Genomic DNA, 25055 nt, shown 5'->3' with positions numbered 1-25055 from the left:
AAAACATCAGTGTTTCTGTGAGAACTTTCATTGACTTACATCTCTATTTATGCTCGGAGTAAATTACATTTTACTGATAAAAGCTTATTGTAATTAAAATATTATTTTAAATTACGGAAATTATTGAATTTTAAATAGTTTCGCGGGCTTCTGCGCAATGCATGTCGGGAATGCGGCAGATCACGTGGTTCGAATTGATCATTTTTTGGATTGAGGTTAAAAAGGATATAAACCGGGTAAATTGAGTTATCCGAGTCAATAACGTTTCACTCAGCAAATATTCTTTTACATCTCAAAATAATTAACCAAAATCTCATGAAATTTTGTTACCTGTGCTGAAAGGCCGGCAAATAAACCGGTTACGACTGTACCATTTTTCAAAGTGAGTATCCTCAGTTTACTCGAATTTCTACCTCAAAACCCGTATTTGACAAAAAAATTACCTTGTCTAGCACTCTTAAATAAATTTCCTTTCTTATTTTAATACAAATCAAGCTCTTTTAGCTCAAATTAACTCTAAAAATGCAATGAGAAAGCGGAATTCGCAATTGACTGCAGTTTCTAGGCAACGAAATTTATCGATTCGCGAAGGAAAAAAATATATTTTGAGGACTAACATGTCTTCGAAATAAATATTGTCTATCAATTATTCATTTTCCTTGAATTTCTTATTCATTATTCACGGGTTTTGGAAGGATTTATCTCTTTTTTATAGAAATATATTTTGAGGTTAGGTTGTGCACCTTTTGCACTGTTGAATTCAGATAAATGAAATCTTGATTTTACAGATGATTTCCAGTAAAATAATTCGTTACGTGCACACAAACAATGTTCTTTGGCAAGCGTCAAATAAATCGCTTCTTGGAAAACTTCGCAAAAGGACTGGATATACATTTTCTAATTGTAAAAAGGCATTGGAATTGCACCAGAATGATTTAGATAAGGTACAAATATAACTATAAGGAATAGGTATTTTTTTATTAATTAAAAATATTAGTATCTAATAGTTTCAAAATATAACTAGGTTCTTAAGCGCCAATAATGGTAATAAAATAATTACAGGGATCACAGTCTCCGTTTTCCCTTTTTCCTCCTATTCTTCAAAAAACTTCCCCTTTTCTCTTCAAATATGCAGTATTTAGGGCCTAAAATGATGTTTTGTCCAGCTCAATTTGTGTGGTCTAAATTTAAAAGTTTGGTGATTCAAAATCAAAAAGTATGCAGTGAAAACATAACTTTTTAATTTAAAATTAATTTTCTGACCCGCAGGGTGTCCTGTAGGGTGATCCGAAAATAAGCTGGTAACTTTCTTTTTAATTTTCATGCATATTGTCCCCAAATTTATTCAAATCCACACTAAAAATTATATTTAAAGGTCCCGCAAACCCCATAACACATTTCCCATCAGAAAAAAAGATCTTCTTTGTAGATTTTATTATGAATTGTCAATATTAGGTGAATCGCGTTGAAACTCAACATTTATCTTCATAATGACCTATAAAATACAAATTAATAATTACTTTTTAAATATCACTCCGATAAGTATTTTTTATATGATCCCAAAAAAACCTCATAAGTTAAAAATGGTGTTTTTGCGAGTTATTAGTGATAATTATGAGTTTTATGCGTTTTTTTTATAAATGAAAATGGTTTCTAATACATGAAATACTTATTTCTACTGATAAATAGATATTTGCATAAGTTGATTAAACAATGTAGTATTGTTTATAGCAATTTTCTATTAGAATAGAGTTAGAAAGTTGAAGTTTTTTCAACTTATTTCCAACTTTTAAATTAAACTGAGTTAATAATTAATTTAATTTAAAAGCGATAATTGTTTAAACAAATTTATATTATTTATATCCATATTCTCTTATATAATTGCTATATAGTTGCGTTTTTTCTGAAAATTTTAACTTTGTATCCACCTTTCACTCAGTGATGCAATAATGATTGTAAGTTAATAAACGTTTTTTAAACAATTTATTAATGTTTGTAACAAGGCTTTTAAAGTTTTCAAAGGTTTGAAAAAGATTACACCAAAAAAAGGGTACAGCAGATTAAACAAATTTTTAAATATTTCGGAGATTTTTAACGAGTTCAAGAGGTTGCAAAACATTTTGGAAGATTTGAAAATATTTCAATCAGATTTCAAATTATTCAATTATTTCAGCGAATAAATGAGATTTCACAAACAATGATTTAAGAAAAATTTCACAAATAATTCAAAATACTTCACAAAAATTTCGCAAAGATTTCGTAAATATTTCAAAAGAATACAAGAATTCCAAAGATTTAAAAAAGGGTACAGTCCACCAGATTTTGATCATTTTAAAACATTTCGAGGGTTTTAAACGATTTCAAGTATTTCAATCATTTCAAATTGAATTCTAAAGATTTCGAAATTATTTCAAAGATGTTAAATTAATTCAAAATTAATTCAAAAAATCAAATTCAAAATTAATTTAAATTAATTAATTCAAGAGATTTTAAGTTTATTTTAGTTGATAATAATTTTAGTTAATAATTTTAAATATGCCAGATCTAAAAATTTGTATAAAATGTATAAAATGTATAAAATGAGCCTAGTGTGAAGCCAATTTGTCTATTTTCAAGTAGATATAGCAAAAATAGTGTAAATTTCAATGTTTTCCTAAAAGTTCAGTAATTTCCGAAATAATTTACATTTTTCAATGTTCTTGAGCTCATTTTGAAGCTATTTTCACCGCATACATCAGTTTCTGAGAATAAATCGTAAAAAAATTCTTATAGAATTGTAAGAACTTGAAGTTGTAACAAAAAAGTTGGAAAAATTGCAACATTTTTTTTGTGCAGAAATATTTTTTTCGACTATATAAAACATAATCATGAATTTGCTATGAAATTTCCTCAAAATATATATTGATATAATTGTTAATCTGCTTTTCTTAAAGATAAGATGTTTTCAAATTTTCCAATTTTTTTGTTACAATTTTAAATTCTTGCAATTCGATAAGAAAATGTTTACGATTCATACTCATAAAACTGCTGTGATGCGGGGAAAAAATAGCTTCAAAATGAGCCCAAAAACATTGAAAATTGTTGATCATTTTGGAAGTTATTGAATATTTAAGAAAATATTGAAATTTACACTATTTTTGTAATATCTACTTAAGGTAGTCCGGTTTTTTAATCGATCAGATGAAAAATAATTAAACTTAGTTTGTTTTTTGCGGCCAAATGTGTTATCTTTCACGTAATGCCTTTTTTAGAAAACATTTTATTTATATTTATCAGCCTAAAGATTTCTTACCTAATTTAGTAATTGATATCCTGGCCAAATTTGGTATTTAATTCCAAATTTCAGAAAAAAATAGTGGACATAGCTTTAACCAGCCTTCCCAGTAGCCGGACTGCTTTAAAAAATAGACAAATTGGCGAGAAATTTGTTTAGCTCTGGCATAATTATAATTAAAACAATTTAATCAGGCTTCAAAAAACAGGTGTGCGAAAACTTTTGTCTGCCCCTGTATGTTCGCAAAAAATTAAGAATTTGTTTTATTCATGGTTCTGCTTTATTTTAAAAATGTTGGCCAATAAAAAATGAAATGAATCGCCGTACTCCTTGAATTAGTATTGATTAATTATTATAAACGCAGTCATCAGAGAGTGGCACCTATTCACCTTTTGTCACTTATTTTAAATTTTATCACCTTCTGTTACCTATTTTCAATTTTCTGACCATTTGTCACCTTGTTTTTAGGAATTTGTCACCTTTTTCTCCTATTTTGGGGTTTCTCATCTTTTGTCACCTTTTTTCAATTGAAAAAGTAACACTTTATTCAAAATTACAACTTGCACACCGAATAAAGTTTTTATTAAACTTTCCTAATCGACGAATCTTGAACCAAATGATCGAATTTTTAAACGGAGTAGTTTAAACTTCAACCAAGAAGAGTTGTATTTTCGAATATAATTTTTAATTTGAAAATATGAATATTTTACAAGACAGTTTTATGTTAAAACAAGGAAGTCGAATTTTTAACTAAAAATATGACTTTTCTAACAAGTGAGGATTTTTACACGAAAAGGATGGATTTTCTATCCAAAAAAGATGAATCTTCAAACAAACAATATAAATACTCGACCAAAAACTTTCACTTTTTAAGAAAGAACTTTAATTTTCAACAAAATAATTAAATTTTTAACTAAATAGTAGAATTTGTAATCAAAAAGTAGAATTTTGAACCAAAAAAATGATTTATTAAAAATTCCACTAAAAATTCAAATATTTTGTTAAAAAAGTCAACTGATTAATTGTAAATAAACTTTTTTGTTGATATTTTGTGTCCTCGTTTTCAAAATTAAATTTTTTTATAGAGAAAATTAAACTTTTTGGCTTGAAAATTCAACAAACTGTTTTTTGTTTTTAATTAAAATTTTGTTGTTTAAATATTAACCATAACATTTTTTGATAAACATTAACATTTTTTGTTGAAAATTCAACAATTTGGTTAACATTTCTTTTCATTCTTGACTGAAAGATTGTTCTTGGTAGAAAACTCATTTTTTAGTAGAAACTTCATCTCTTTTTGAGTTTTTGGATAAAAATGCAACTTCTTAGTTGAAGATTTATTTATTTTGGTTGAGGATTAGACTATTTTTTTGAAAATTAAAAAATTTGCTATAAAATTCAACTATTTGGTACAAAATTCAACTTTTTTGTAGAAAATTTGTTTTTATTGCTGTTTTTTAAGTTGAAAATTAATTTTTCTTGATCCAAATTCATCTACTTAATTTTTTTGGTTAAAAATTGAACTTTTATAGTTTAAAAATGCAGACTCTTTACCTTCTTTGCTTAAAAATTTAACCATTTGGTAACGGATTTCACTAAGAGGTAAAAAGTTGAATGTACTTGTAAAAAAAAATAGATTTTTAAAAATTGAAAATTAGTTCTCAGTGGAAATGTAAGTACTCCATTTTTCAGGGTGGCCGTTTTAATCGAAGAAAAAAATGTCCGGTCATCTCCCGGTTTACAGCAAATTACAACGTGTTTGTTGATTTTATTTAACATTTTTTTTATCACCTATTTGCCACCTATTTTAGAAAAAAATGTCACCTATTCACCTTTTTTGACGACAGTAGGTACTATGATTACTATAAACGCGTAAGAGTCAACCGGGAAAAATGTCATATTTGACCGGAAAATCCGTGAAATATCCTGTAATTTTGTTGAAAGCTTGAATGGCCATCCTTGGAATTTTTATTTTTATCAGTTCTAATGACATTTCATAAATTCTAATGAAACTGGTTATGAATATCCTATTTTCTCCATTTAAAGGCTGAAATTTGGCTAAAAGAACAAGCCCAAGCTCTAGGCTGGTCCAAAGCAGAAAAGTTGCAAGGTAGAAGTACAACCCAAGGCCTGATAGCAGTAATCGTAGACAAATGTCATGGGGCTCTCGTGGAAATAAACTGCGAGACAGACTTTGTTGCACGAAATAAACAATTTCACGGATTAGCAGACACCATAGCCACAGCAGTTTTCCAACACGCTTTAACCCTCCCGAACGATAAAGCCATCAGCAAAATCATTTTGGATGCCGAGGCACTCAAAACTATTCTAGCACACGATGGTAAAACCATCGCTGATCATTCTGCATTGACCATTGGTACTGTGGGCGAAAATATCGGTGTCAGAAGAGCTCTGTGCATGAGTGTTAGTCCAGATGTGAAATTGGCTGGTTGCACTCATCCAGCTCCCATTAATCCAGTTCCAGCTTCCTTTGGGAGGTATGGTTCTCTGGTAGCTTACAGAACTGCACAGCACAATGAGCAACTTGGAATGCAGCTATGTCAACATATTATTGGTGAGTTTTTTACTTTTCTAATCCATGGCAGGGCTCGGACTCACGCCACTTTCTGGGTTCTACATCTCAGAAAATTCAAAACTGATCAGGGAAAGAAAACTTGACAGAGTATTGGTCGATCTTGAGATTTGATATTTTGAATTTAGAAAATTAAGAGTCAATTTTTGATAAATTGAAGACAATTTTATTTTATTTATTTATTAATTTTTTTTTTTTTTGAAAGTTCAACAGTTGTATTAAAAAGTATTGGGTCAGTCAGAAAGTCCGTTTGCATTTTTTGATAAACTTCAAAAGTTAAAAATGAATATAAAGAAGAATATCTGATGAATGATATATGCACTATTATATTTCATATGTAAAATACAATGGTTCATATAACATTAATTACACTGGAAACAAAATTTTTTTGTAACAATTTTTTTGTAAAGTAAAAACACCACATTAAATGTAGCGCTTTTACAAAATTTTGGGAATTCACGTCTCTAAAAGTAGGAAATAATTTTACTCAATTATTTCCTCCTTTCGGAAAGGTACTTTCCCAAAATTTTGCAAAAGCACTACATTTAATTTGGTGTTTTTACTTTTTACAGTTGGAATTTCATATTTGCAAAAACATTTTTTAACAGTGTAGGTATTGTTCTTTACATTTAATTTTAATTTTTGAAGTTTATTAAAAGATCCGAACGAACTTTCTGACTAACCTAATAACTCTTTTTCGTTGAAAATATTTTAAAAATTCATTTTTTTCGGTTCAAAATTAATGTATTTTCTAGAAAATTTGTTGTTTTTTGTTGAAAATTAATTTTTTGACCTTAAATTTTATGATTCCATTTTCACTTGAAAACTTAAATATATTTTTTAATTGAAAATTCATTTCTCTTGGTGCAAAATGAACCTTCTTGTTGAAAATTCATATTTTCGGGTTTAAAAGTCATATGTTTTCTAAAACATTCGACCTTTTAGACTGCAAACTTAACTCTTTTCTTATGTTCTTCATTTTCATTGAAAACTTTTCTTTTCTAGTTATATTTTCAACTGTTTGGTTGAAAATTAATGTATTTAGTTCAAAATTCTTCTTTTGGTAGAAAATTAATGTCCTTGGTTAAAAACTCATCTTTGTTGGTTAAAAATGCAGGTTTTTTTTATTTAACCATTTTTTTAAATTCATTCTTTGTCGTTGCAAAATTAAATTGTTTTGTTGTAAGTTCGTATTTTTGAGTGAATAATTCATCTGTTTTTTGTAAGAACTTCATCTTTTTTTGTCAAAAATCACGATAGTTTCTTTGGAAATTAATTTGTTTTGGTTCAAAATTAATGTCATTCTCTTTCGGTGAATATTCAACTGTTTTGTTGAAAGTTCCTCTTTTTTGTGTTGAAAATTCATCTGTTTTGGTTCAAAATTAATGTATTGTCTAGAAAATTGGTCTTTTTTGGTTGAAAATTCGTTGTTTTTGTTCAAAATTCATTTTTTGATCTTAAATTTCACGATTCTATTTTTACTTGAAAGCTTACATATCTGTTTTAATTGAAAATTCATCTCTCTTGGTGGAAAATGAACCTTTTTGTTGAAAATTCTTATTTTCTGCTTTAAAAGTCATTTGTTTTCTAAAACATTCGACTTTTTAGATTGCAAATTTAACTATTTTCTTGAATGTTCTTCTTTTTGATTGAAAACTGATCTTTTTTAGTTGGAAATTCAACTATTTGGTTGAAAATTAATGTATTTTGTATCATCCTAGGTTAAAAATGCAGTTATTCGGTTCAAAATTTTACTATTTTTCAATTCATTCTTTTTCGTTGCAGATTCAACTGTTTTGTTGAAAGTTCGTCTTTTTTTGGAATGAAAATTCATAAATTTTCATAAAAATTGCATCTTTCTTGGTTGAAAATCACAATTGTTTATTTAAAAATTAATCTCTTGATTCAAAATTAACATTCTGGTTGAAAGCTCATAATTTTGGGTTCAAAAGTCCTCTGTTTTCTAAAACATTAAACAGTTTAGCTTGTAAACTTAACTCTTTTGTTTAAAATTCGTACTTTTGTTTGAAATTGATATTTTTTGCCGAAAATGCAATCGTTTGTTTAAAAATTAATGTATTTTGTTCAAAATTAGTTTTTTGGTATAAACTGAATATCCTTGATTAAAATTTTAGCTGTTTGGTGAAAAATTTAACTATTTTGTTAAAATTCATTTTTATATTCTTGAAAATTTAACTATTCTGTTAAAATCATCTTTCTTAGTTGAAAATTAACTTTTTTTGTTAAAAATTCTACTGTTCTCTAAAAAATGCATATTTTTTCAAGAAAGTTCAACCTATTGGTTTAAAATACATCTTTGTAGCTTGAAAATTTAACTATTTGTTTGAAAATTAATTTATTAGTGGAGAAATTAACTATCCATTGTTTGGTAAATAAACTATTTGGTTGGAAATTCTTGTATTTTTTAAAAGAATCTATCTTTTGTCGTAAAATAATAATCTTCTCGGTGACTAATTTATCTTTCTGGTTTAAAATGCATTTCTTAGGTTGAAAATTTAACAATGAGGTTAAAAATTCCTTTACAAATTTTAATAGTTGGTTAAAAATTCATGTATTTTGTTAAAAATTAATTTTTTTGGTAAAAACTAAATCTTTTTTGGTTCAAAATGGATCTTTTTGGTTCAAAATCTATTTCTTTTGTTAAATTTTTTTTTTATTGAAAATTGAATTCTTAATCCTCTTTGATGCAAATTCATCTTTTCTGTTTAAAATGTTACTCTTTCTGGTAAAAAAATTATCACATTAGTAGAAAATTCATTTTTTGTTAACCAATTCATTTCTTTGTTGAAAATTGAACAACTTATTTAAAATTCGTTTGTTTTTGCAGGAAATTTGTCTTTTTGGTTTGAAAATTACTCGTCAGTTTTGATGGAGTAGTCAACTTATTCGTTGTTAATTATTTATTCTTTGGCCAAGTTCAATTGTTTTTTATGGAAAATTATAATATTTTTTAGTAGAATTTGTTCAGAATTCATTTTTTAGATCGAAGATTCATCAATCTTAAAAAATTTGACAATTCTGTTGAAAATAACTTTTCTTGCTTGAAAATTAATTATTTTCACTAAAAAAATAATGAAAGATGCACCTATTTTACGCATCTCTTAGTTAATTTGTGGTTTACCCTTATTGTATGACAAAATTTCGAACAGTCATGAAAAATGAGACTGACAAGGATAGGTCAGGAAATTTAAACATTTGCACTTTGTAAAAAAAATGCACTTTTTCAATTTTTAAGTGATTTTGAAAAAAATTTCACTAATACCACTATTTTTGAACTTTCCCTTTAAAAATATTTTCTTTTTTATTAGCTGATAGGCCAAGATAATATATCAATCATATCAAGTACAGAAATATATGCCAAAAAATAGTTTTAAAGGCTATATATAGAAAAATTAATACAAATATTTTTATTTAATCTATTCTTTATTTACTTAGCTTTGGATTGAAAGGCATATTGGACTTTTAAAAAAAAATTGTTCAACCTTTTCCAATTGATATTTTTTAAAAAATGATTATTGATTTTACAAAAAAATATATATTTTGCATTAATTTTTCATTGAAAATTCTCAGACGATTTTCCCGTGATTGGCTATCTATTTTACATCACTTTTTTTTACTCGCATTCGAAAAAATTTTTCAAGTGTAGCTCTGAATTGATTAATATTATTTAAATATAAATGGTTTCCTGTTTTTAAAATAGTACAAGTTAAAAATCTTCCCCAATAATTAAAAATAATTCAAATAGAAAAGATTATATTTTGAATAATAATGAAAATGAAATCAAACGGTACAGAAAATGAATTTCTTTTCAAGATATTAAATTTGCAAGCGAAAAAAACTGAAACCTAGAAATTATTCCAAATTGAAAGAATCTTTAAATTAACAGGATGTTTTAATTCAGACAACTCAAGTTCAAAACGCATGTGAAGGATAAACTTTTCTATTTGGAAATAATGCAAGTTGATGAGTTTAAAATTTTAAAAAGAAGGTTTGTAAAGCAATATATGTACAAATTACTGGAATTTAAAAATACTAACATTAAATCTGTTGTGTTTGGAAGAAATTGATTAATTATATTGAATTTAGTAAAGTAGAAATTATTTTTCAAATATTTTCTCTATCTTTGCAAATCTTTAAAATCAGATTTCAATTTTCTGAAATGGAACCGTCTGCGGCAGGGTTTAGATTTTTTCATTACCGTTCAAAAAGCCTAAAAAGACTCTAGAATTTGAAATAAAAATTCTATAGCTACTTTGGTCTAAAAAATTTTATTCAAAATTTCATCAATTGATAACAAAAGTAAAAAAAGCACTTCTATGAATTATGTATAGAATTTACACAATAAAATCGTTTAAAAATTTTAAAAACCTTCATGTAATGCAAAATGATAAGTATAATTTTATGACATTTCTTTGCAATACTGTTTTTTTCATTTTTGTATGCCCTATAACATAAAAAGAATTTAATTGGATTAAAAATTAATTATATTTGTGTAAGTTTAATATGTAAATCCTTAAGATTTTATGCAAGAAAGAAGAAAATTATTGGGAATGGTTAAACTACGATACGCCACATAGTGACAAAAATGCGAACTAGAAAGAATAGGTACGATCTTATAGAAAAATACGAAACCGAAAACATTTTTTTAATTCTCTGATTTTTCCTTGAATCATATTTTATTTTAAATCATTAGTATTTAAATATCATCATTTTAATCTTGTAATACTTTTAACATAGAATATTTTATAAACGGAATAAAACAGTATTTCATACACAAATTTAAAATTCTCAAATTTATTAAATTCATTTTTAAAAAAAGGTCTTTTCTATTATAAAAGATGGGTTTTTAAAAAAATAATTGAATTATTAACATACTACTTGAATATTCAACCTAGAAAGACAGATTCCCAACGAAATAGTGTCATAGTTTATATTTCAAACAAAAATAATCAAATGATGCATTTTTACCCAACAAAACTGAAATTTCAAACTGAAAAATTATTTTGTATAGTTTAATGTTTACCCAAGTAATTTAATTTTTAATTAAAAAAGGTTAAATTTCAACAAAATAATTAAACTTTCAACCGAACAGATGAATTTTCGACTAAAAATATAAATCTTTAGCAAAAAAAGTGATTTGTTAACCATTTGATTCAAACAAATCTTTCAAACGTATTAGTTGAATATTTAAGCAAAGAAGAATGATTTTTAACCAAAAAGTGGCATTTTAATTTTAAAAAATTAAGTTTCTTCTGAAACAGATCAAGTTTTAAATCAAAAAGATACATTTTAAAAAAAATAGTTGACTTTTCTGTTCAAAGAGATTTCAGTTGAGTTTTCACGATAAAAATATGAAATTTAAAAGAAGAAATAATTTTATATGAAAAAAATTTCACCCGAATATCATATTTATACAGTCGAATTTTCAAACCGAAATTATGACTTTTTGACAAAATTGTTAAATTTTCAAAAAAACCGTTGAATTTTTATCCAATAAAGATAAAATTTTTGCCAAAGTATGTGAATTTTTAAATAAAAAAGACAAACTTTCAAAAAAAAATTAAATTTTCAACCAAAAAGTTACAGTTTTATTCAAGAAAAATTCCCAAAAAAGATTCCAGTTCACTTTCTAACAGCAAATGAACAAAATAAGAACTGTAAACAATTTGTAACCAAAATGGATGTATTTTTAAGAAAATTATTAAGTTTTCAACCAAATAATAAAACTTATAACTAAAAGGATAATCTTTAAAAGAAAGATGTTGCGAATTCAGATTCGAGATTCTTCAACTTAAAATGAGATTGTTCTATTTTAAACGCTTTGAATTAGAAATGATACAGTTTTAACTCCTTTCTAATAAAATTGTAGATTTAAAAAACAATTTAATCTGAAATTTTTCAATTTGGAACAGTTTAAATTTTTAAAAATACAGTTTTAATTCCTTTGAATATTAAATAATTGAATTTTTAGAATTGTATTCGGAAAATATTTCATTCTTAACGTTTTGTACTTTGTCCTATTTTCGAAATTTTATTTTAATCTTAAATCATTGAAATTCGCGAAATTCTACACACAAAAAAACAATTATTGTACTATTTATTGTGATTTTCAACAAGTTATAAACTTAAATGGACTTATTTTAAAACAAACATGAACTCAAAGTAATTTTTTATTAATTCATACATAAAAATATTTACTATTTAAAAATCTGATCTAAAAATTAAGCTAGAATTCTTATTTAAAGTCCAATCCTTTATTATTCGTATTTTTTGCATAATCTGGGCAACATTTGTCGCTACATGCATTAATTAAAGTTTATTCGAGCTTACAATCCATTGAAACTTACAGTGAAAAAAAAACACATTTTTGACAAAAAAGTGTTTTTTTTTACTCTGTAAGATTGAAATTCTATCTAAAACGATTTGTTTTTTATGAAGATTTGTTTTCAGTGTTTAATCATTATTTTAAACTGCACAAAATAATCGTAAAACCACTTTTATGCAAAAATTAAAATACATCGTTAAAATTCCACCTGCTCTTTCTACTTCCAGTTTTCGCCACCTGGTACCAAAAACTGAAACTATAAATTATAGGTAGAATTTTAAAGATGTGTTTTAATTTGTGCATACAAATTTTTTACGGTCGTTTTGTGAAGTATAAAACAGGAATTGAATAATAAAAACAAATCTTCATTAAAAACAAATAGTTTGACATAGAATTTCCATCTTATACAGTGAAAAAACATAGTTTTGTCAAATAGGTTTAAAAAAAAATGATTTCACTATTTCATGTAAGTTTCAATGCATTTTAGGCTTAAGTTAACTTTAATAAATTTATGTAGCGACAAGTTTTATCAATATTAGTCAAAGAATACGATTAATAGACGATTTAGGGTGGCCGTTTTAATCCAAGAAAAAAACTCTTAGTAATTTTCCATTTGAATGAATAAAAACTGAGCTGCAAATGAAAGCACTCAAAGTGGAACTCTTGCATTTCAAAATTTTAAAATTGAAGTTTAAAAGTTTTTTAATTCAGTAATTTTGTATTCAAATCTGATTCAAATGTTCAATAATGTACACTTGTAAAATGTAGGCTACTAACACTTCTAAACTGAACAATTTTTAATTAAATCCACTTAAACTGCAAAATAATATTTTTATAAATTGTAGAGTTCAAAGATTCAAATTCAGTTCTAAAAATATAAATCCACGTTATCATTTCCAATGTTCGAAAGTCTAAATTGAAGAGCCAATCAATGAATTTATAAATTGTCAAAACATTTTTTTATAAAATGGACACTTCTTAAATTAAAAGTTAAATTATTTATATTTCAAATGGTTACAGCATCCTTAAAATGCTTCCAAATATTATTTGAAAATCTTTAAACATCTGCATGTTGTTTACATTTAAAAAATTTTTTTTTTTTATTTTTAAAACTATTTTAGAACTTTTAAACTTTTTAATTCTGTCATATTAAATAAATTTCCTTAAAATCTTCCACATTCGTTTTTTATAATTTCGTAAATCTTTCTAAATCACTTAAAATAATCACTCAAAATTATCTTTTCAAAATAAAAATAATTTTCAATTTTCATAGGAAATGTTTTTTGACCTTCTGAAGCCATTCAAAATTCTTAAAAAGCTTTTAAATTTTTTGTTCGAAATCTGCCAAAAACCTAGATTTTGTTTTCAATTAGGCCTTGGGCTATTTACACCGAAAGTCAACAATTTTACTTACAAATTAAATTTTTTAAATAGAACAATTAAAATGTAACGTTTAAAATTTAGTTTCTAATATTTACTATAATTACTGATTTTAAATAAACAGTCAGGTATTTCTAAATATTAATTCATTCTTATTTTTCTCAAGTAAAAAATTCCAAATCGACTGATTAGAAAATTTAATATTTTAGACTAAAATGATACGTGAAATTTAATAAAAGCTTTTTTTTATGAATATATTATTTTGAAGTTATTTTAAAATTAAAAATAGTTTATAAAGTTTCAATCGGACGTTTACATTTGTTTAAGTAATACCACTTTCCAATTGGAATAGTTTACGTAATTGTTAACGTTAGAAACTGGAAATTCTAAATATGCAAACTGATTTCGAATCATCTTGTAAAAATAATTATCATTCACTTTTTAAATCGTTAAGAACAGTTCGATTTTAAAAATCACTATTAATTTATATTGACAGTTGATCAACTAAAAATATTTTTTATCTAAAATCTTCCATTTCAAACGCTTCTAATTTTTAATGGCTTAAGACTTTAAAACTGCATTTTAAAATTCTTTAAAATAAAATATACACTTAACAATTAAAATCTGAAATAAAAAAATGTGTTAAAGTGGAAGATTTTGAAAATACGAATTCTAAACTGACTTACATATATAATTGAAAAATATCACAATTTAACTAATTATTTAAAAAACGATTAGAATCACAGATAGATTTTTGTCTATGAATTTTTAAATTCCCGGTCAAAAAAAAATTCATTGTCATTTCCCGGTCTCATACGATTCCTGATTTCCCGGTCCAGCGGCCAGCCTTCGATTGGAATTTAAATAAGAATTCTGTCCGAACTTTTAGATCAGCTTTTAAATAGTAAATACTCCATATAAAAATTGATGCAAATTTAGTTTGAGTTCATTTTTGCTTTAAAATATGTCCATTTCAGTTTATAAAATTTTGAAAATAACAATAAATGGAACAATGGTTTTTTTTAGGAAAAATATTTCTGTACAAGAATATGTTTTTTCACCTTATTAGATGTAAATTCTAGCTAAACCCCCTTTTTTTTACAAAAAAGTCTTATTTTTAGTATCCAATAAATACTTTAAATTCCACAACAAAAATGGTTAAAACACTTTTATGCGGTAATTAAAATGGATCTTTAAAATAGTACCTATTCTTTCTAGTTCGGATTTTTGTCACCAGGTGGCGTATCGCAGTTTAACCATTCCCAATAGTTCCTAAATATTTCTTACTATTATACATATGTTTCCATACATCTAACGTTTGATCTCATTTTCTTCGTTAAAAAAAAATATCACAAATTGCAGTTGTTTATCTGGAACTTTTACTACTCCATTTTTCAAAATTTATGTCACTATTGACACTTTTTTTCTTATCTCGGAAGTGAATCCGAGCCCCTGAAATTGAGTGATTCAAACGTTTCATAATTTCGAGTTTCTATGTATATAATATTGAACAATTTCAAGCAAGTCTATATTTTCAGGTATGAATCCTACCAAAATTGGTGATCCAAATGTGGATCAGCCAATTAAAAGTGTAGATGATGAGAGCGTAATGATATACCAGGAATTTCTTCTCGATCCCAGCTTGACTGTTCAGCAACTTCTGATCGATTCACAAGCGGAAATATTAGATTTCGCTCGGTTCGAAATGGGAGAGTTGAGCGAGGAAAAAGAACAATTGAAAGCAGCTGAGACTTGTGGATAAGCCAAATTCGACTACATGCTTTGAGTAAACTTTTTTTATCTCTTGCATAATTGAGAAGATGTTTTCAAAGTCTGATATAATTATTACCATATAAAATAAGGTATAATTATTATGAACTTAATCAGTTGAAACTAAGAGATTGTATTTTAATGTGACTCAAAATCTGTACTAATTATAGAATATTCATCTTTTTTAAATGACAATTATTCTTATCGAAGGCGAAATTTGCATTTAAAAATAACATGAGATTTGACAATAGATTTATTTATTTATTCTTGATCTATTAAAAAAAACAGCATTTTTTGTATCTGTGCTGAAGATGCGTCATGCAAATTTTGTACAAAGTATGCTTTTTTGAAAGAAAGAAACAAGGCTGGATCGTTATGTAATTTAATGTGGTTATAGATTGAAATAATAAAAATTCTGTTAAAATTATGTGACTTTTTTCTGTTGGAATTTCATACTAAATATTATAAAAGTGCAGGTTACAAAGGAATAAAGATTGCATATTTATATAACTTTCTAATCTTGAAATTTATCAAATAAATAAAATTAAAAAGACCTGATAAAATAAATATTAGATCAGCATAAAATGAAATCAATAAAAAATGAAATTAATAAAAAATTAGATATTCATATTTGATTCAATTTATCCTTTCTGAAGGACCTCCACGTTGTTTGTAAACGTCAAGTCGGTTCTTCAACAAATTTTGATTCACTGAGCATTTTATTTTGTTTTTCCTACGAGCGTAGCGAACAGATTTCCAAAGCCACATCCGCGAATCTTTTTTCCAGCAGGGAGCCACATCCTCTGGCGAGTGCAATGTGCCCTGCGTAAAAATTATTTTAATCGAGAATATAAATATAATAAATTACAATTAAAAATCTTATGTAAGTCTGCACCTGATAATTCGAAATTTCCGCCCCTTGAATTACGAGTCGATAGCAACATTTTTCATGGTTTCGAAAACCACAAAGGGGGGCTTTGGCTTCAAATTTATACTCAAAGGGTGAAGTTTTTGCAACCTTAGATTCAGGAAAGGGACTTCTATCAATTTCGTGATTTATTCCAGCGTCGAGTTTCAAATTTTCAAACCCAGAAGTGAAGCACTTGGATTCCTTACAATTTATTCAAGTTATTCTTTGTTGAAAAAGAGTTAAAAACATGAGACATTTTTCATATTTTTAAACATTTTTACAAATCATTTTGCAATGGAAATAATACCGGGAAATGATCGTGAATTCATAATTAGACCGGATATTTTACAAACTTTTGAAAGAAGTCTATCGAATCACTTAAAATATCGCAAATTTTATAACACACTTTATAAAGACTTAAACTTTTTAAAATCAAAAGCGTTTAGATTTAAAAAAGTTGGATAAAAAACGTTTCAAAGTGATCAACTGTAAACATAAATTAATTATTCTTTAAATTGAACTAAAGTTCGATTATTGAAAAATTGACAATTATTGATTTTACAAGGCGATTCTAAATCTCTTTATAATTAAACATTTTTTTAAAGTTAAAATCCTATTCAACTATTCTTTTAGTCTAAAGTATTATATTTTTAACCCAATCAATTAAAAAAATCTAATTAAGGAAAAATATTGTTAAAAATAATTCTCAGCATTATGTATGTATAAATAACAATTGAACTGTTATTGATTTTTTAATTCAAGTAAGTTTAAGAGATATTTGGAAGATATAACAAAATTCAAACTTGAATATTTTTCAAACATTTCTCAACAGAATCTACTTTTTTAATAATTTTGAAGCTTTTTAAAAGTTTTTAAGGGTATTAAGGAAATAAAGAAATTCTCAAGGTCAATAAAAAGTTTGATAACAAATTTTAATACGATATCTATGAAACTAGAAAATGATTTTTTATTCTTAAAAATAAATTTCAAGAGAACATTTAAAAAGTTTTCAGAAGATTTCCAAATTTTTGCAGAATTTTCGTTAAATGTTGGGGAAAAATTCTAATAATTATTAAAATATATTGAGATTTTTTGTAAAAATTTCAAAAATAATTTTAAATTGGAAGATATATATTTTTTTAAATGTAACAAATTGTAAATTTTTTATAATTTTGATATAATTTTTTGAAGCTTTTTGCGATTTTGAAATGTTTTAAAATAATAATAAAAATTTCTTAATATTCCTGGATAAGTTTTTTATGATTATTTATTTCAAAAAAGTGTATTTTAAGAAAATATTTAAAAATAATTAAAAAGAAATTATGATGAACAAATCAGAATTGAACAATTATTAATTTAGAAAAAATTCCCGCAAGTTAAGGAGATATTTAAAAGATTTTAAAAGATTAAAAAATAATTTAAAACATGAAAAAAGTCCAGAAATGTCAAACCAAATGTACATTTTTGAAGATTTCGAACAAGAAAAAATGTTTGCGCATTTTTAAAAGTTTTGAAATAATGAAAAATGTTATTAAGTTTCCCAGGAAAATTGAAAATAATTTTTTTTTATAAATAAATTTTAGGCGAATATTTAATCAAATTTCCAAAATTATCAAAAGAGACTGCAACATTTTGAAGCAATTTTTTTAATTATGCAGGACTCTTTAAAAATGGTACAAAAAGTGTAAATCACGTAAAAGACATTTAGAAGTATTAAAAAAACTTCCATGGTCATTAAAAATTCGAAAAGATTTTAAAAAATGAAAAAAAAACTAGATTTTTTAATATTTTGAAATTAAATTTTGAAGCTTTTTCAGGATTTTGAAATGTTCGAAGGTGACACAAATTCGTTTTCAAAAATTCCTTGGAATATATTGAATAATTTTTAATTTTGAAAAAATAACTGAAAAGATATTTAAAAAGATGACAAAACTAAAACTAATTTTTATCTATAAATAACGATTGAAAAATTATTAATTTGTATTGACTCAAAAAGAAATTAATTGAACTTCTAATTTAAAAAATTGCAGTTTCTAAAATAAATTTATAATAGATTTTAATGTTTTTAACTTAAAATTGCTGAAAAATAATATAATTTTAAAAAATTACAAATTTCTTAAGATTTAATAAAATAACTGAAAAGATATTTAAAAAGATTGCAAAACTAAAACAAATTTTTATCTATAAATAAAGATTGAAAAATTATTAATTTTTATTGACTCAAAATAAAAATAATTAAACTTCTAATTAAACAAATTTTCATTTTGTGAAATAAATTTGTAATCCATTTTAATGCTTTGAAATTAAAATTGCTGAAAAATGCTATAATTTTGAAAAATTACAAATTTCTTAAGATTTAAAAAAATAACTGAAAAGATATTTAAAAAGATTGCAAAACTAAAACAAATTTTTATCTATAAATAACGATTGAAAAATTATTAATTTGTATTGACTCAAAAAGAAATTAATTGAACTTCTAATTTAAAAAATTGCAGTTTCTGAAATAAATTTATAATAGATTTTAATGTTTTTAACTTAAAATTGCTGAAAAATCATATAATTTTAAAAAATTACAAATTTCTTAAGATTTAATAAAATAACTGAAAAGATATTTAAACAGATTGCAAAACTAAAACAAATTTTTATCTATAAATAAAGATTGAAAAATTATTAATTTTTATTGACTCAAAATAAAAATAATTAAACTTCTAATTAAACAAATTTTCATTTTGTGAAATAAATTTGTAATCCATTTTAATGCTTTGAAATTAAAATTGCTGAAAAATGCTATAATTTTGAAAAATTACAAATTTCTTAAGATTTAAAAAAATAACTGAAAAGATATTTAAAAAGATTGCAAAACTAAAACAAATTTTTATCTATAAATAACGATTGAAAAATTATTAATTTTTATTGACTCAAAATGAAAATAATTGAACTTCTAATTTAAAAAATTTTCAGTTTCTGAAATAAATTTGTAATCGATTTCAATGTTTTCAAATTAAAATTGCTGAAAAATGCTATAATTTTGAAAAATTACAAATTTCTTAAAATTTAAAAAAATAACTGAAAAGATATTTAAAAAGATTGCAAAACTAAAACGAATTTTTATCTATAAATAACGATTGAAAAATTAATAATTTTTATTGACTCAAAATGATAATAATTGAACTTCTAATTTAAAAAATTTTCAGTTTCTAAAATAAATTTGTAATCGATTTCAATGTTTTCAAATTAAAATTGCTAATTTTGAAAAATTACAAATTTCTTAAAATTTAAAAAAATAATTGAAAAGATATTTAAAAAGATTGCAAAACTAAAACAAATTTCTATCTATAAATAACGATTGAAAAATTATTAATTTTTATTAACTCAAAATGAAAATAATTGAACTTCTAATTAAAAAAATTTTCAGTTTCTGAAATAAATTTGTAATCGATTTCAATGTTTTTAACTTAAAATTGCTGAAAAATCATATAATTTTAAAAAATTACAAATTTCTTAAGATCTATTGATAAATATTTAAAATTCAAAAGAGTTCCACTTTGATTCTTTTAATTTTTTTATTTTTATAATTTCAAATGACAAGAAAATGTTTTAACTTCAAGAGTTGAAATCTTTTAAATTCAGAAACCGTAAAAAATTGTTGTGAGCCGGGAAATGTCCATGCATTTTTTTCGTTGATTAAAGCGGCCACTCGGTTTATTACTAATCATTAAAAATCCAAGTTCCATCCAACCTTATTTCCTTCAAAGCGATTATCACGATCTTCTAACCCAGGGAGATTCACATAACTTTTAGATTTCACGAGACCTTTTTCATCCCCTGAGAAACTGTCGACTGTAAAAATAAAAGATTTTCATATCTTTATTTTTTACTTGATTTTTAATTATTAGGTTCTACCACTCGACTGATCGATTTCTTCGTTCCTCCAATCCATTATACGTGTGGACCTGTCTCAGGTTAGAATTTTCATGTTCATAAAATTATATTCACTCTTAAATAAGATACAGATGTCATCTTAATTTGACAAGCTTGTTATGTCGATATAACGAATATTACTATGTTCATATACCTAATTTCGAGGACTTTTTAAATAAATGCTAGTAAATAAAAAAATAATGATGTCCAAAAAGGTAATAAAATTACAAAATATATTTTTAAAAACCTTGCATTTCGTTTCACTAGTGCAAACTTTTTTTTACTAAATAAATACAATTTATTTAAAAAATGTAACACACTAGAAAACATGCGGACAAGGACAAGATTTTTTATAATTAATTGAATTTGATATATGAAATTACGAATTAATTTTTGAATTAATTTTTATGCAAATACTTCAGATTTCAAGCAAGCAGTTGAATTTTTAGCCAAAAACGTAACAATAAAAAAGATGAATTATTAACCAACTAGTTGAATTTTAAACCAAAAAGATTAATTTTCCTCCAAGAACATTTTGTTTGCTACAAAAAATATGAATTTTCAATAAAATACATGAATTATCGAACCAAAAGTTAAATTTCTAACTAAAAAGATCAATTTTCAGCAAATAAAAAAAAAGAATTGTTTTCAAACAAACAAATTTTCAACCAACGTGATGAATTTTAAACTGAAATGAGGAATATTTAATTACAAAAATTATTTTGTATGGATATACATAGTTTAAGTTTTAACTAAAAAATATCAATTTTCAACAAATAAAATTGAAGTGTTACATTTTAAGTTGAAAAATTAATTTTCCACAACAAAAACGTATTTGCAATGAAATAGCTTGATTTTCAAACCAATGTTTTATTTATTTTAAACCCGAAAATATGAATTTTCTGTTAAAATAGTTGCATTTTCAACCCTTACAAACGATATTTGAAGAACACAGTTGAATTTTAAACTGAAAAGATGAATTTTCAACTAAAATTATAATTATTTTTAACAAACCGGTTGAATATTCAGTCAAGAAAGAATTTTCAGGCAATAAAGAAAAAAAAGTTTAAACGAAATTCTTGAATTTTTAATCCAAAAAGACGAGTTTTTCTGCAAAATAGTGTAATTTTCATCAAAAAAGTGCAATTTTCAACCAAATATTCTATTTTCAATCATAAAATATAAGCTATCTACCAAAATAGTTGAATTGTCAACCCATAAAGACAATATTTCTAGAAAACAGTTGAATTTTTATTCCTAAAGATAGAATTTTAACTAAAATTATGAATCTTCTATAAGAAAAATGAATCTTTAAAAAAGTAGTTACACTTTCAATCAACTGCTTTAATTTTCAAAAAAAATATTTTAATTAATATTTGATATTTTTAACAAATCACTTGAATTTACAACGTAAAAATAATTTTCAGTCATTATAGAAAAAAAGAGTCAAATAAATTGTTGATTTTTCCAGCTGAAAACGTGAGTTTTCTACTAAAAAGTGTAACTTCCAATTGAAAAATATAAATTTCCAAACAAAAAATTGTAATTTTCAACCAAATTTGATATTTACTTTCAATCATAAAACATGAGATGTCTACTAAAACAGTTGTATTTTCAAACAATTAAGACGTTTAAAAAATAGTAAAGTTTTAAACTATAAAGATATAATTTAAACTAAAATGATTAATTGAAAAAAAAGTTAAACATAGTAGTTCAACTTTAAACCAAGTAGTTAAATTTTTAACAAAAAAAAGAACTTTTAATAAAATATTTTCCAGAATAGATTCATTTTCAAGCAAACAGCTGCATTTTTAACCAAAAAGATTAAATTTCTACCAAAAGGGATGAATTTTCAAACCAAAAAGACAAGCAAGGACAATATTTTTGATGTTTGATGAAAATTGTTTTCTGAAGAAATCATTTTAAGAAATCAAACTTAATTGACTTCAGAATTAATACATAATATTTATATACAATACATAAAAAACACAAATTTGTTATGTCAAACGCTAACGTAACCAAAAATTATTTAAAAATTATGAAACTCTAAAATCCAATGAATTTTGTTTAAAAATTTTTTTAAAAATTAAGACTTCTTCAAAACTTAATGAATTTATCCTAAAAATATTTTTTTTATAAAAGTTTTAATTTCGAGCGAAAAGCACTTACATAAAACATGTATAATATTTTTTATTTTTAGATTGAATTTTCAAATTTATAACAGTGGTTGCAAGATTTTCTAGACATATCGTTTCACCACTTATTTAAATAGGATTTCTTTTGAAAATATTTTTAAGGATAATAATAATTTGTTTCTGAACTTTTGTACGCTTTTTTAAACGCTTGACTATTTCTCAATAGCGATTTAATCTACAAATCATTAAATATTTTTAATAGCCTAATGAAAAAATTGATTGCACTTTTATCTTCAGTACTTTATTGTGACTCAAGGAATTTATTCCGTCCACTATTTTAAAGAAAAATCTTGAGTATAAAAAATATTGATATAAAATCTTTATCTTAAACTATTATTGTTCCATACATTAGTTGCTAACTACCATTTTTCATTCCACATATATAATTGTACATTCATTTACTTATCGACGAAATAAAAAATGCGTGCAGAAATTATTATAATCAATCAAAATAAATTGTATCTGAATTGTAATTTATAAACAAAATAAAAATTAATAAAATTTCCGAATATCTCGTCTCGTAGATTTTAGTCTGGATATCGTTTGAAGATTCATATAATTGTAATAAAAAATTAATAATGCTTCTTGAGAAATTTATAATCTATTCCAATGAAAATAACTTTTCAATGATCATTTAATTCTAAACAATTTTCATTAATATTATTATACAAATTTTAGAAAATCGAATTGAAAAAAGTTAAATGGTGCTAACGAAAGTCCAATCAAGCTACTTTTACAGGAGAAGCAAATAATATTTAGGTTTCCCTGTCATTATAAATAAAAATAGTACATAAATCGTTAAGAAAATCTCTCAAGGACCAATTCTAACTTATTTCATAAACAAATGTGGCAAAATATAATTTATAGCCTGAGCGTCAAGGGGGAAATTATTTGTATAAATTTAAATACTAAATCTTAGGGTTAAAATACCATACCTTTAGTTTTTTCACTGAAATTGGTGTCAAAACAAGAGAGTATGATTTTTGAAGAAAACTGAATTTCGTCAAAAAGTGGACTCTGAAGTGGGTGCGAATAAAAAATCGCCAGTCATTTTTTTCCAAATTCCATCAATTTTTCAGGTTATTCAGAACTTCTTCAAAACTCCATAACTTTCTCAGATTCCTATGACTTTTTCAGGTTTTTTAGGTCGTAATGATAAGAAATTTTATACATTCGGAAGTTTATTTGATTGTAAAATAGAATAAGATTTAAAGTACTTTACGTCTGAAATTCTTTGTTACAATGCTGGAAAACTGAAGTATTGTATTCAACGTACCTAGTGATTATAAAGCTCTGAAGCTTACAATCTTTTGAGTTCTCAAGCTGATTTCAGATTTTTCAGTAGATTAAAAAATTTCACGCCTTCTACAGGGTTTCTGAAGAAAAAAATCCATAACTTTTTCAGCTAATAATTAATTAGATTAATAAAAGGGTTGGTTTCCCTGGAAAGTTTTTAGCCAACAAAAAAGTTTGAATTTTGACCCAGTTATGAATACGAATGAACGTGTTTAGTATCTCTTAAACAAGAATAGGGATTAAGATAAAGCTTTCCTTTTTCTTCTTTCCAGGACTTTAAAAAAATGTCATGCCTTTTGCAAATTCTCCAGAGAATTTTTAAAATGTGCAATGCCTTTTTCGGCTGATAATTAATCAAATTCATAAAAGAGTTGCTCTTCCTGGAAAGTTTTTAGCCAAAAAATGTCTTATTTTTGACATGGTTACGAAGACAAATGAACGTCCTTATTGTTTCTTAAACAAGAATAGGGATTAGGATTAAGCCATCTTTTCATCTTCCTTCTTTCCAGGACTTTTTCAAAAATTTCATTCCTTTTCCAGGTTCTCCAAAGAGTTTTTAAAAATCCCATGCCTTTTTCAGTTAATAAGTAATTAGATAAATAAAAAGATTGGTTTTCCTAGAACGTTTGTAGAAAACAAACCAATTAATGTTGACCTAGTTAGAAATAAAAATGAGCGGTTTTTGTATCACTGAAACAATATTAGTGGTTAAGTTCAAGCCTACTATTTCTTCTTTCCAGAATTTTTTCAAAAATGTCTTGCCTTTTCGGTGTTCTTCATATTGTTATTATTATAATATGAAGAACATAGAAAAGGCAAGACAATTTTGAATTTTTTTTAATTCCATACCTTTACAGCTAAAAATTAATCCGATTAATAAATGGGTTGGCAAACACAGTTATAGGATCAAAACTTCTTTCTCATTATTCAGGACTCTTTCAAACAATTTCATGCTTTTTCAAGGTTCTCCAGATATTTAAAAAAATGCTATGCTTTTTTCAGTCAATGATTAATTTGATTAATAATACGGGTTGGTTTTGTTTTAAAATTTGCAACAAACAAAAAATTAATGTGAACCCAGTTAGTAATACAAATGAGCGTTTTTGGCAACTCATAAATAAGAATATCTATTCGCGTCAACTCTTCCTTTTTCTAGGACTTTTTCGAAAATTTCTTACCATTTTCAGCTGATAATTAATCATATTAAGAAAACGTTTAATTTTCCTGGAAAGTTTGTATAAAAAAAAAACATTCAATTTTAACCAAGTTAGGAATATAAATGAGTGTGTTTGTTATCTGCTAACCAGGAATAGTGATTAGGATCAAGACTCCTTTTTATCTTTTCCAGAAAATTAAAAATAATGTAATGC

At 24.7% G+C, this 25055-nt stretch overlaps 2 protein-coding genes across 4 annotated transcripts; one reads left to right on the top strand and one right to left on the bottom strand.

Annotated features, from left to right (window-relative positions):
* The first annotated feature begins 176 nt into the window (after positions 1–176).
* Positions 177–15790, top strand: LOC117167771 (elongation factor Ts, mitochondrial). Its single transcript, XM_033352939.1, has 4 exons — positions 177–382; positions 789–944; positions 5321–5849; positions 15132–15790. Exons 2-4 carry the CDS (start codon positions 789–791, stop codon positions 15353–15355), a joined length of 909 nt encoding a protein of 302 aa, XP_033208830.1. The 5' UTR covers positions 177–382; the 3' UTR covers positions 15356–15790.
* On the bottom strand, positions 15784–20284 carry LOC117167772. Of its 3 annotated transcripts, none has more exons than XM_033352940.1 (4): positions 20177–20284; positions 20013–20113; positions 16259–16474; positions 15784–16185 (listed from the first exon to the last, which is right to left on the bottom strand). In XM_033352940.1, the coding sequence occupies exons 1-4, from the start codon at positions 20211–20213 to the stop codon at positions 16000–16002; spliced, it is 540 nt and encodes a 179-aa protein (XP_033208831.1). In that variant the 5' UTR covers positions 20214–20284; the 3' UTR covers positions 15784–15999. The 3 variants fall into 3 exon arrangements, with proteins under 3 accessions (XP_033208831.1, XP_033208833.1, XP_033208832.1); XM_033352942.1 differs by having other exon boundaries at positions 15784–16166; XM_033352941.1 differs by having other exon boundaries at positions 20013–20098; positions 20180–20271.
* Positions 20285–25055: the final 4771 nt, after the last annotated feature.

The sequence above is a fragment of the Belonocnema kinseyi genome, chromosome 2 (genome assembly GCF_010883055.1).
Source record: "Belonocnema kinseyi isolate 2016_QV_RU_SX_M_011 chromosome 2, B_treatae_v1, whole genome shotgun sequence".
Lineage (NCBI taxonomy): Eukaryota > Metazoa > Arthropoda > Insecta > Hymenoptera > Cynipidae > Belonocnema > Belonocnema kinseyi.
The sequence above is the reverse complement of the archived record's forward strand: the minus strand, read 5'-3'. Positions and strand labels throughout refer to the sequence as shown.

What these genes read in the sequence shown, in the direction of transcription:
- LOC117167771 (XM_033352939.1), top strand. Translation starts at nt 789, where the DNA reads ATGATTTCCAGTAAAATAATTCGTTACGTGCACACAAACAATGTTCTT. An exon ending in ACCAGAATGATTTAGATAAG is followed by an intron (nt 945 to 5,320) that starts GTACAAATATAA and finishes CTCCATTTAAAG; the next exon opens with GCTGAAATTTGGCTAAAAGA. An exon ending in GCTATGTCAACATATTATTG is followed by an intron (nt 5,850 to 15,131) that starts GTGAGTTTTTTA and finishes CTATATTTTCAG; the next exon opens with GTATGAATCCTACCAAAATT.
- LOC117167772 (XM_033352940.1), bottom strand. Translation starts at nt 20,213, where the DNA reads ATGGATTGGAGGAACGAAGAAATCGATCAGTCGAGTG. An exon ending in AGAAATCGATCAGTCGAGTG is followed by an intron (nt 20,114 to 20,176) that starts GTAGAACCTAAT and finishes TTATTTTTACAG; the next exon opens with TCGACAGTTTCTCAGGGGAT. An exon ending in ATCGCTTTGAAGGAAATAAG is followed by an intron (nt 16,475 to 20,012) that starts GTTGGATGGAAC and finishes ATAAATTGTAAG; the next exon opens with GAATCCAAGTGCTTCACTTC.